This window comes from Salvelinus namaycush, chromosome 2 (genome assembly GCF_016432855.1).
Source record: "Salvelinus namaycush isolate Seneca chromosome 2, SaNama_1.0, whole genome shotgun sequence".
Classification (NCBI taxonomy): domain Eukaryota; kingdom Metazoa; phylum Chordata; class Actinopteri; order Salmoniformes; family Salmonidae; genus Salvelinus; species Salvelinus namaycush.
The window spans coordinates 47,161,228-47,174,482 of NC_052308.1; the positions used below are offsets into that span (position 1 = coordinate 47,161,228).

The 13,255-nt window shown below is 42.9% G+C and overlaps 1 protein-coding gene and 1 non-coding gene across 2 annotated transcripts in view; both read right to left on the reverse strand.

Moving 5' to 3' along the window:
• Positions 1-13,255, reverse strand: part of LOC120021955 (disks large-associated protein 4-like) — a 49,857-nt gene that overhangs the window by 9,874 nt on the left and 26,728 nt on the right. Inside the window, exons 6-7 of the mRNA XM_038965755.1 lie at positions 2,056-2,498; positions 1,160-1,248 (exon numbers count right to left, since the gene is read on the reverse strand). Coding sequence (XP_038821683.1) covers positions 1,160-1,248; positions 2,056-2,498 — 532 coding nt within the window. The remainder of the gene's footprint in view (positions 1-1,159; positions 1,249-2,055; positions 2,499-13,255) is intronic.
• LOC120028345 lies at positions 7,104-7,160 on the reverse strand. The gene has a single exon (XR_005473434.1). It is a non-coding gene; the product is annotated as a U7 small nuclear RNA (small nuclear RNA).

The following is a 13,255-nucleotide window of genomic DNA, read 5'->3' on the forward strand; positions in this document are numbered from 1 at the left end:
CAAAGTCTAGAGGACAAAAATACGACCTAGCCTTTTCCCGCTACAAAACAAACCAAGGAATGTTCTTAACAGCAGGCACTACATCCTCTACTGATCAATACAGGTATAAAAACAGAAGATGGATATCGATCACAGTGTAGCGTTGCCTTGTCGACATGATGCGGTGGTGCACTCAGCTTGGAGGCAGTCGACAGTCGACAGAATATAGCCTAAACCATAGAGATGGATCGAGAGCATACCACACAGTTGACAACGTTAAAATGGTGAAAGCCCTCCATTGCAGTGCACATGCCATCGCAAGGCTTTTGTGGCAAGTTCGATCTCTATCTATCTCTATGACTCATCACGTGTACGGGTAAAGGGCTTGGCTGGGGAATGGTCTGTTAGCGCAAACCCTGACCTTTGTCTGACCTTGGCTACAATGCTACCTTCCGATTGAAGTGATAGAACAGGAAACACCAAACAGGGGAATAGACGTTCATCTGTGGAAATACTATGGATACTTGGCAGACTGAATATCCATGGTTAAGAATAGGATAATAATAATAATAATAGATGGGGGAGGGAGGTAAAATACATACTTTAATTGTTGGTATGGGGTGCCAATAAATAGCATTGATGTTTTAATTAGAAATAGGACTTGGAGGTGGTGTTTTGAAAATGAGTATGTTATCGGTGGACATTCCGGTATGGAGGCTCTTTGTTTAGGCTCTGTCTAAGATATCAACTGAAAAAGGCCACATTCAGATGTATTCAAATAGTGAGATAATTCTGACAACCAGCTGGTATTTGCAAAACAGCATGAAAACTAGGAGGGAGGTCAAAGAGAAGGAACAAAGGGGAGTGAAGCCGAGTGTGGCATGCAAAGACTTCCTGGCATTCAAAATATTGCGAAACTTTGTAAACTACATGACAAGTACTACGCCACAGAACTACAGAATGACTTCCAAATGTCGCATGCGTCATTTAAAAAATAGCTTATGTAAATATTGTGTGCTCTTGGCAACATAGCAGGTGTGTAACTGTTTTCTCACATTATGTATATTTTCTCAGTGTCTACATCAAAATGGCCCCTCAGAAATGAATATATTTAGGCAGCATTTTATTGTGTAGAGGAGAAATGAACGGGAGTCACAAACGGGACAGGAAGTGCACTTACCAGCCGTCGTCCGCCTGGATTCCGATTGACTGGAATCTGGCCAATGGCGGTGTCTCCTCTCGCTGGACTTCCTCCTGAATGCAGTCAACCTAACAACCAATCAAAAAACTGTCTTCAATACAAAGCATTTGTCACCTGGAAAAGGTTAATTCCGGGAGAAAATTTGTGGTGCTCCAGGTCATATGTTTTGCAGTCGATCTGCACGCCTCAGAAGATTGCTACAATATATCATTTTTATGTGGTTCCAGAGACAGTAAACACTTCTGCAGGCATTGTGAGATCTGACCATTTGCATCGCGCAAACCCCCCCCCCCCCCAGCTGCCTCATTCTAGAGACAGTCTGAAAAAAAATCTATATTAAATAATTAAGTGAAAGCATAATGTTTGCCTCAGGCAAGGATGGGGAGAACTCTTGAGTTTTTCATTTTCCAGATGGCACTTTTTCAAAATTCAAATTCAGCATGCCCCATATGAGCTGTAAGCATAAGAAAAATACATGTTTAATTAGCGCAGTTCACTGTTTGGTTATTCTTTAAAATGATCAATGGTTAGGTTAAATAGCCTCCATCAGCCCAATGGTTGCATGCCAGTCCAGTGCTGGACCTAAGCCATACTGCCAAACTTGTACCACAGACACACTTACTCTAGCTTTTTACCTCAAACACTAAGAAACATACTGTGATATTACTGAATCTAATGAAACGTTAATGACTCCACTGTAACACAACTGACTATACAGTAACACCACTGACAATACCATAATGTCACTGACAGTACTTTAACGTCACAGACAGTACCATAACGTCACAGACAGTACCGTAACGTCACTGATATTACCGTAATGTCACTGACTATACCATATCGTCGTTGACTAAACTGTAACGACTCGCTCCAACCTGTATCCCTATGGAGGAGAGCTTTCTCCGGGGCACGATGTCCGCTCGTGGCTCCTCTGCTGTCAGGCTCCCTCTGTTGGCGCCTGTCCTCAGGGGTTCATGCTGGGAGTCATTGGTCTCAGTCCCGGTGGTGGCGTGGTGGACGGTGGCGGCGAGGGGTTCCCGGTGGGTGGCGACGGGCATGGGGATAGGCCGAGGGACACCCCGAGCCAGGCTGTTGGCGCGCGTGCTGTCGAGGCTGTCGGAGGAATTGCTGTGTGCCTGGCTAGACTGGCTGGTGATGGTTTCGCTGCGGCGGTCGCGCTCAGACTGGTGATCCAGGTAGGTGTCCTGGGCCGACTCAGTGCTGCTCTGCACCGTCACAGAGATGTAGGGCTTGGAGGTGGTGCGGGGTGGCACGGGCGGGGGCGCCGGCTTCTTACAGGTGGTGATGCATGTGGAGACTGGAGGGAAGGGAGAGAGAGAGAGTTTTGAGTTTAAACAAGTCTTTATTGTTCAACAATGATATACTGTAAAGCTTTGAGGGTTCAGAGAGAGCAATTCCTATGGAGTGGCGTCAGCGTGAATTTTGAAGACCGCTGTACTTTGTCTGTTCATTGCATACCAACAAAACTGATGTCAGGGAAAATGTCACCAGCTTTAATATAAGATACCTTTATCTCCAAGCAGAAATAAACAAACCAAATGCACGCTAGCTTAGCGCGAAGGAGAAACACCCGCACCAACAGGAATCTTTTAAAGCTGAGAATTACATTTACTGGCACACTGAACATACAGTACATACTGGGCACATAATGTTCTACAGGTGGTTCGCATGAGTCGCATGAGTCAAAGTCCAAATTGCGATTCAGTCAATCAAATAATGAATGCAATTGCATGTGAACAGGAAGTACAGATCACCACGGGCTGATTGCTGAGCGGAGCCTATGGAGCTTTCACATAGCTCGATGAATGAGACAATTGATTCAAGTAATTCCAGCCCAGAACCCCTAGCCCGAAGAACATGATCCCAATCCCACGCTTCAGGTGATGTGACTGACTCAGGACGGATGCACCGAGAGAGAGAGAGAGAGAGAGAGAGCAATTCCTGGTAATGGAGGACCAGTACCTGAGAAGCAGCTCCAATGGAGTGACTGACCATTCAGAGAAGCAGGTGTGGTGTGCTGTTGAATAGCGTCGATCCTGTTTCTTCAGACTGTCTTTGTTTCTCCTTGGCTGTCCCATCGATGCCTCCTCCACTGATCCTCCACTGCCTTTTCAACTCAAACTGCCTCAACTTCATCCCAAGTCAACTGAGGCTTTCAATCTTCGTCATTTAAATGTTTTGTTTGTTGTTTTACCTTTAAATGCGCTTTTGAGATTATTTGAAAAGCACTATACAAGTATTTTTGGGGAAAATAATGAACTATTATTATATATGTAACTCAAGTATGCCTAGAAGGCTCAGTCTGTTACGTTTGTAATTGTGTTTTGGCATTTATTTAAGAGGACCTCAATGAAAATATGTTTTCAACCTTTTTTGTGTCATCCTTGATTAATTTAAATGCATTATCCACATGTCTGGTTGTATTGTGTTTTAAAATGATCAAATAAATCTATGGCAGAGTAGCCACCTCGCTACACTACAGCCATAAGCCGTTGAGGGAGTGATTCCTTTGATATCAATGAAAGCTGATATTCTGAGTCCAATGGCAGCGTCCAAGCTCAAGAATCGTCAAGGTTCAATTCTCGATGGCTGACGCGCGTTCATTCTATCTTGTGAATTGAAATAATGAGAAATAAAATTGATTTTGGCTGGTTTCTGGTGTAGCAGGTAGAACGTCAAATTGACACGATGCTGATGGCGACGCGACACCTGTAAAGTAGCTGAAGTGTAAGCGAAGGGCTGTGGGGATGAAGTAAAGAAAGAGAGAAAGATAAAGAGAGAGAGGAGAAGCACTCCCAACTGAATAGAAGGAGGGTGTTGTGTGGGATCTGTTCTGCTACATCAGCAGATAACTGTGAAGGCCAATTCTACTCATTCCCCTCTTTGTCAACAGAATGGTGACATACAGTACAGCACATGACATGAGGGACATTGTTACGCACGCCTCTATGAAGAAGGAACGCAACACCCTGCTACAACTCAACTCCCCGTGAAGTGAAAGAGGTATGGGACTGCAGGTGTGAGAGGACGACAAAAAGCAAAATTGACCATTTACTAGGATTTTATTCCTTTACACGGTAATATGGGGAAAAGGGGCTGGACGGAACCAAAGCAAATTAAGTAAATGTCAAAGCCCCCCCTCCTATCTAACCTGCCTACCCACCTAATTTAGCACCACCTGGTGCGCTAACCAAAATACAGGGGGTGGTCCGCCCAGGTCTTACCTAGTGTGCCTAGACAGTGAATATACTACAGGTATATGTATGCCCGCGGGCCTCTTGCCTAAGCACTCCCTAGGGGCCTTTCCCTTCCCCCCTGGGAACAAATGAAACAGAATATCAAACAAACTAAGAAACAAAGGACATCAAATAAGCTCTATCTGAGCAACAATCTCACACAGAACATACCAACTGCTCCCAGCAACAACTAATACAGTACATACCAACAACCAACATGCTATAAACCTCAGCCATCAACCTCCTCTCTCAGCAATTATCTATATCACATTCAATCTCTCCAGCAATCTCCTCAGCCTGCAATGATCTCTGCCTGCCTGCCTGCCTGCCTATGATCTCTCTCTCTCTCTCTCTCTCTCTCTCTCTCTCTCTCTCTCTCTCTCTCTCTCTCTCTCTCTCTCTCTCTCTCTCTCTCTCTCTCTCTCTCTCTCTCTCTCTCTCTCTCTCTCTCTCTCTCTCTCTCTCTCTCTCTCTCTCTCTCTCTCTCTCTCTCTCTCTCTCTCTCTCTCTCTCTCTCTCTCTCTCTCTCTCTCTCTCTCTCTCTCTCTCTCTCTCTCTCTCTCTCTCTCTCTCTCTCTCTCTCTCTCTCTCTCTCTCTGAAAATCAGAACACTGGCTTTTATAGCTTCAGAAGGCATTGGTAATTAGAGACAGCTGCGTCTTGACGAGGTGGCGGGGTCAGCTCCAATTAGCCATGGAGTCGACCAATCAGCTGCTTGGGGAGAATTTCAGGAAGCCATCTCCTGAAACACACACACTCAAATACAAACTACAACACAGAAACTGGGGAACGTAACAGACATATTAAGGACGATACTCAGCAATAATAGAATAACTAGAATAACTTCCGCACGAAGTCGGTCCCTCTCCTTGTTCGGGCGGCGTTCAGCGGTCGATGTCACCGGCGATCCACTTTTCATTTTCCATTTGTTTTGTCTTAGTATTACACACCTGGTTTCACTCACCCAATTACCTGTTTATTATTTAACCCTCTGTTCCCCATGTTCGTTTGTGAGTGATTGTTCTTCTTTTGTATTTTTGAGTAAAGTACGTTAATTACTCATTTCTGCTGTCCTGCGCCTGACTCTCTACACCAGCTACACATTACATAAAGGAACTCCCCACTGTTGGATCACCAAATATTATTTTTAAAAATGGTTACATATCATTTAGCAGACACTCTTATCCAGAGCAATTAGAGTAAAGTGCCTTGCTCAAGGGTACATTGATAGATTTTCACCTAGTCAGCTTGGGGATTCAAACCAGTGACTTTTCGGTTACTGACCCAACACTCTTAACCGCTAGGCTACCCGACGGAGTTCCTATTGTGTATTTTCCTTATAGGAACTCCATTCCCACCCACGGCTTACCCCACGGCACACTAATGCTTTTCGAACAACATTTAATAGTGACTTATGGTTAAAAAAAAATCTCTAACTTGCTGAGTCATGATAACTAAGCTCGGTGACCCACAATTGGAGCCATTAGGCTGTGTGTGTGTGTCCCAATCGACAAGGATACTGCCTTTGGATTGGGACACAGCCATAGTCTGGTTCAGTACATAAAGCGCACATTCATGGCTTGTGAGACGTGCTTTCACTCATCACTGTAGCCCACGTGTTGGAGTAGAAGTAGGCTACATTAAACCACTTACTGATGCAGACTAGCTCAACACACCATCAAAGCTTATTGTGAAATAGACACAAATTACTCATTCGAAATTTGTGACAGGCACACGATAAAGTCCACTTTTCCATGTGCATTAAACGATTTTCATCACAACGCATTTTGTGTGTATTATGCAATTTTCTTTCTTCATAACGCATTCGTGTACATTACACGAATTCCAATTTGATGTGGCTAACATTAGCTAGGCTAGCTAGGTTGCTAAAGTTAGCTAGGCTAGGGGTTAGGGTTAGTCAACATGCTAGTTAAGTAGTTAAAGGGTTAGGTTTAGAAGTTAGGTTAAAGGGTTAAGGTTAGGGTTAAGGGAAGGGCTAGCTAACATGCTAAGTAGTTGCAAAGTAGATAAAAAGTAGTAAAGTATCGAAAAAACTAAAGTTATCCGTGATGAGATTCGAACACACATGTTAAACGTTTGCGTTATACACCTACACATCCTCCCTGACCAACTCCCTGCTATCATTTCTGTCTTAAGTAACCTACTGTCTTCATCTGTGATTGAAATGTACTGTATACAAAATCATGTACTGCACATGAAAACATTTCCAATAAGCAATAAGTGTCTATTTCACAATGGACTAGCTACATACACATAACACAATGCCAGTCCAGTACTGCAGTCACTCTCTTATCTCTACACTCGTCTCATAGTGTATGAGTATAGAACAATGGTTACTCTGTTGCAGAGGCTTGAATGGCTAAGGTAGAACATGGAGATAAAATGGCTTCCCTCTATGTAATGCATTCATTGATGAAGATCACACATTTGGTAGAATTTCAGTAGAATGTCCACATGAAGAAATACTACAGTATACTATAATATAAATACTATAGTATTTCCTGCAGTGTTGTTGCAGACTGTAATATACTGCAATATTTACTGTAGGGGGATTGCAGACTGTAGTATTTACTGTAGTGATTTGGGGGAAATTACTGCATTATTTACTGTATTGTTTTCGTTTTAATTATCTTTGATATAGAAGTGTGGGCTTTCTCCTTGAAGAAACCTACTGGACAAATACTTAAAGAGCACATGTTCCACAACTTGTAGGTAGGTAGGACTGGGGTCTAAACGGATATTCCAGAGCTTCTGGCTCCCGAATGGCGCAGCATCTCAGTGAAAGAGGTGTCACTACAGTCCTTGGTTCGAATCCAGGCTGTGTCACATCCGGCCATGACTGGGAGTCCCATAGAGCGGCGCACAATTGGCCGGGGTAGGCCGTCATTGTAAATAAGAATTTGTTCTTAACTGACTTGCCTAGTTAAATAAAGGTTACATTAAAATATAATATCTTATGAGAACACAATCTCATTTACAGCAACAACCTGGAGAATATTTACAGGGGAGAGGAATGAGCTAATTGGAAGCTGGGAATGATTAGGCGGCCATGATGGTCAGATTGGGAATTCAGACCGGACACCAGGGTTAACACCCTTACGATAAGTGCCATGGGATCTTTAGTGACAACAGAGAGTCAGGTCCCCCATTTAACTTCATCCAAAAGACTGCACCCTACACAGGGCAATGTCCCCAATCATTGCCCTGGGATGCTTTTATTTCTTATTTTTTTACCAGAGGAAAGATTGCCTCCTACTGGCCCTCCAATACCACTTTCCACAGCATTTGGTCTCCAATCCAGGACCAACCCTGCTTAGCTCAGAGGCAAGCTAACAGGAGGATGCAGGGTGGGAGGCTGCTGGCTAATCTTTAGGAAACACAATATATGAGCCTATACTTGGCATGTATTTCTCACTTATGGGTGGCACAAATTAGGATTTGGGGGAGGGGAATGGGAAGGGTATATGCAAATTCAATGCTGTAGTATTACTATAGTTAAAAAACGGTAGTGTTTTTGGGGACATTACTGTAATATTAATTATGGTATTCTACAGTATACAATTTTATACTAAGTACTACACATGATCAAGAAATACTGCAGTGTGGGGTATAGTATTCTACAATATGCTACAGTTTACTACAGAATTCTATAGTAAGTACTGTAGTACTCTTATAGTAAACTGTAGTATTTTTTCTTGTGGGTGTATTCAGTAGAAATTTTCGGTCCTTGATAGACAGGGGTCAGGGGTAAAACTAATCCAAAATGGCGCAGTCAAAACTATACAGGAACTTATAGTGATAATGACATTGTCACTGAGCCCTATTCTGTGTTGACTGTAACCAAAGGAGCTGTCACTGCTGTTGCCTTTAGATCACACCCCAATAAAATCCAGTGAAATATGAGTGTGATGAGTATTTCACAAAAAGACAGTGGTTGCTATGTGAAACTTTATTTGACACCATTTATAGACTTACAGACAAAGGATCTTAATTTGAGCCAATATGCTACAACAGGAAAATAATTCTGCAGCAAGAGCAAATGTGAATTATTATGTGGATTATAATATATGGACATTTTTGTAGGGGTTATTACATTTTTCGTAAAAGAAAATCTACTTCAGAAGCCTGTTTTTCAGAAACCTTTTAAAACCTTGAATACACTACAAGTTTTCCTGCAACAATGTGATCAAATTAAGATCCTACATTTATATTAAAAGGGGCAAGCAGGATCCTGTTCCATAGGATGCTAATTTGCGGCTAGCATCATGCTACAGATGACTCTGTGGTGGGTCTATTTAGAGTGTTTGAAAATTAGCGTAGCTGCCTTTGATAAAGGACATTTCTTTCACAAAAAATGCCAATGTTTACTGTAGCCCCAAAAATGGCTTTCACACAACTTTGCTTCCTTGCTTTCCACTCCTTATGGAGCTTAAGGCAGGGTGGGAGGGGATAAGCAGCAAGCCTATGGAGTAGAATTAGTAGGGACATTGGCTTAGTAATAGCCAGGGGGAGCTAGCTAGATAGCATTTTTGGGGCGTGGGGTGGGCAAAGGTCCAAGTGTACAAGAAAAAAAAATCCACAGGAATTTAACCACTGGTGCTTACGTCACCACCCCACAAGACTGTGGATTTTGTGTGAGGACACTTTTATTTCCAATAAAAATTCCTTAGGTGTGTCCTAATGGTCATGTGTCATTTTTATATGACTTGTGGAGACTCAAATGACCATATTTGAATAATATTTGAAAGTGGAGATAAATTTAGCCTGGTATAATTCTGGATATATACACACACACACATATACCCCCTTTTCTCCCCAATAGGTAGTTACAGTCTTGCCCCATCACTGCAACTCCAGTACAGACTCGGAAGAGGCAAAGGTGTCTCCTCCGAAACACAACCCTGCCAAGCCACACTGCTTAACCCGGAAGCACCAATGTGTCAGAGGAAACACAACTGGTGACCGTGTCAGCGTGCATGCGCCCAGCCCACCACAGGAGTCACTAGACCGCAATGGGACAAGGACATCCTGGCCGGCCAAACCCTTCCCTATCCCAGACGACGCTGGGCCAATTGTGCATTGCCTCATAGGTCTATCGGTCGCAGCCGGCTGGGACACAGTCTGGGCTTGAACCCGGATTTGTAGTGACGCCTCTAGCACTGCGATGCAGTGCCTTAGACCGCTGCGCCACTCGGGAGGCCCTAGCCTGGTGTAATTCTACATACCCAGATATGTTTATTATTCACCTACGTGAGTTGAATTTCCTAAATGAGAAGCAGTTATAGTTAAAGGCTAGCTGTACCTTTAACAACAAGCAGGACACATACAATATAGGCCAATGCCATGGCACATCACATTTTGGACATCTAGGCAAAACTGGAGCCAACCGTCCTAAATCAAACCTTCTTCTAACACATTTCCTGAGGCAATTCCCCAAAATGTTTTATGTTTTATGGAAATGTGTACGACTATGACAGCTCTTTTCAAAACAGCTCAAACTTGGTTCGAGGCTGGTCTTTCCATCGACATGTGCAGTATTTCAAACCCTAATATTGTTATGTTAGTAAGATCTCCCTATGACTGTACATCTCAGCTACTCTATGGGCGCCAGCTTTTTAAAAACCCTCGCAGCAGCTTTCAAAAACCCTAGCAGCAGCATAAACATGCGAGGGAACTCGGAAACAAACACTCCAAACAAAAGATCTGTTGTGTGGCTTGATCCACAGACAGCCTTAGCCTCGATGTGTGTCGCGACCTCACCTAATTCATGTTACGTGGTATACCAAAGCTTTTTCGATACTAGTACATGAAAAATGGTTCGGTACTAGATAATAAATTATAAAAAATTCCGGTACTTATGTCAAATGTGTCTCACATCGTCTACTGATTGAGGAGTCTCTCTATCAGCACAGCTGATGTCCCCTTATTACCCGTGAGCACCGTGCCTGCTCCACTTTTAGCCTGCATTGGGAGTCTGGGCTGCATCATGTTAGCTCCCCACCACAGGAGGTGGGTGGCACCTTCATTGGTAATGGCTGGAGCAGAGTATGTGGAAAGGTATCAACAACAAACACATGGTTTCCATGAGTTTGATGCCATTCCATTCGCCCCGTTCCAGCCATTATTATGAGCCGTTCTCCCCTCAGCAACCTCCACTGCAGTCCCCACTCTTGAAGTTAACATACTTGAATAATGCAACACGGCATGTAGAAAAGTTGAAACTGTTATTTACTGTTCGCAAAACAAAATGTCCATGACAGGCTAGAAGAATTTACAATGCAAGAAGATACATGTAGCTTCCATCTTAGTAGGCTAACTTTCCTTGTTTGTGATTATATGCAAACCATAACGTAAAATATTGCTGATTTGAAAGCTGATTGTCACCAAAAACGTTATTAAATCACTTTGTGTCCTCTGTCTCATGTCTCTCCCAATCAAGATCATGTCCACTAGATCCTTGAACTGACTGTGTGTAAATTATGTCATGGGTCTTAAAGAAACAGCACACACTTTTATAAAAGAAGAGATTGCTTTTTCTATGCAAATGTTGTTGATTAGTACAATAAAATAAGTCCCAAATGCATGCACACTCCTATTGAATATGCATTCAACTGTTTTGTGAGAACAGACCTAGGCTACATCTTGATTTACCCAGTTTATCAATAGACTAGAGATTTACCATTCAAATAAATAAAGTACAATTATGTGGTTATGTAGTTAAATATTTGCATTTTTTTTTTTTTTTTTTTACAAAAGTCAAATGTATTATTTGATTGTATAATTGATTCATTAATGCACAACATTCAAAAATCAAACATGTCAAATGTAATGATATTGATCTCAAAAGATCTGCATGGATCAAGTATCATTCTGGACCTTGGCTAATACGCCTTTTTTTTGTTGCCATGGTCTCGTTGTGGTATCAAGTACCGCGATGGTATAGAGTATCTTGACAGTACACCTGGTATCGAAGTCCAACTTCTGGTATCGTGACACTACACCTAATGATGCGCTCACATGGACTCACTCGCGTCTCGCTGTAAAGCGTCAAGCTAGTGTTTGCGTTGCCTCTTGTTGCCTCAGGATAGCTCTAGGTTACAGTAGAATGGTTGAGCTGGAACTACTAAGGCTAGCTCTAGGTTACAGTAGAATGGTTGAGCTGGAACTACTAAGGCTAGCTCTAGGTTACAGTAGAATGGTTGAGCTGGAACTACTAAGGCTAGCTCTAGGTTACAGTAGAATGGTTGAGCTGGAACTACTAAGGCTAGCTCTAGGTTACAGTAGAATGGTTGAGCTGGAACTACTAAAGCTAGCTCTAGGTTACAGTAGAATGGTTGAGCTGGAACTACTAAGGCTAGCTCTAGGTTACAGTAGAATGGTTGAGCTGGAACTACTAAGGCTAGCTCTAGGTTACAGTAGAATGGATGAGCTGGAACTACTAAGGCTAGCTCTAGGTTACAGTAGAATGGATGAGCTGGAACTACTAAGGCTAGCTCTAGGTTACAGTAGAATGGTTGAGCTGGAACTACTAAGGCTAGCTCTAGGTTACAGTAGAATGGTTGAGCTGGAACTACTAAGGCTAGCTCTAGGTTACAGTAGAATGGATGAGCTGGAACTACTAAGGCTAGCTCTAGGTTACAGTAGAATGGATGAGCTGGAACTACTAAGGCTAGCTCTAGGTTACAGTAGAATGGTTGAGCTGGAACTACAAAGGCTAGCTCTAGGTTACAGTAGAATGGTTGAGCTGGAACTACAAAGGCTAGCTCTAGGTTACATTAGAATGGTTGAGCTGGAACTACTAAGGCTAGCTCTAGGTTACAGTAGAATGGTTGAGCTGGAACTACTAAGGCTAGCTCTAGGTTACAGTAGAATGGTTGAGCTGGAACTACTAAGGCTAGCTCTAGGTTACAGTAGAATGGTTGAGCTGGACCTACTAAGGCTAGCTCTAGGTTACAGTAGAATGGTTGAGCTGGAACTACTAAGGCTAGCTCTAGGTTACAGTAGAATGGTTGAGCTGGAACTACTAAGGCTAGCTCTAGGTTACAGTAGAATGGTTGAGCTGGAACTACTAAGGCTAGCTCTAGGTTACAGTAGAATGGTTGAGCTGGAACTACTAAGGCTAGCTCTAGGTTACAGTAGAATGGTTGAGCTGGAACTACTAAGGCTAGTCTCTAGGTGAAACTAGAGGCTGCAGCACTGAGAAACTGTACGCCCTTGTGTCACTCCAAAACCATAGACAATTCATGAATCGTCTTCGTGTAAAGAACTGCAAACTTTCACAGTCTTCTCACTGTAAATGTAAGGAACATCGCTAAGAGTATCCAAAACAAAAAAAATTGTCTTGCACAAATGAAACATAAATCCCTATAACAAGGTCAAGAGCAAGAGGGGGCCTTCACTTGGAATGCAACAACAACACACAGAACGTTTAAAATACATAGGTTTTCACATTGACAACGAACATACCAGCATGACAGGTTGAGCCCTGAATGACAGATGCTCTTCGGGAATGCTCTGGCTTTCGCCAATCCATCACTATTAGCAACAATAACACTGTACCCAGTCGCTTCTCTCTCTCCTCATACACCACAAGTTGCCTCACCTCGCATATCTAGTTCAAATGGTGCCGTCACATTCTTTCCCACAACAGTAGAGCTTTTAGAACTGTACAACAACAGCAAATAGCTTGTGTAAGGACGAGTATAAGTACACATTTACAATGTTGTCATCCATCTCTTCATTGACATACCACCGATAACATAATCAGTAACTACCGTGGTCGGGCCCCAGGGAAAGC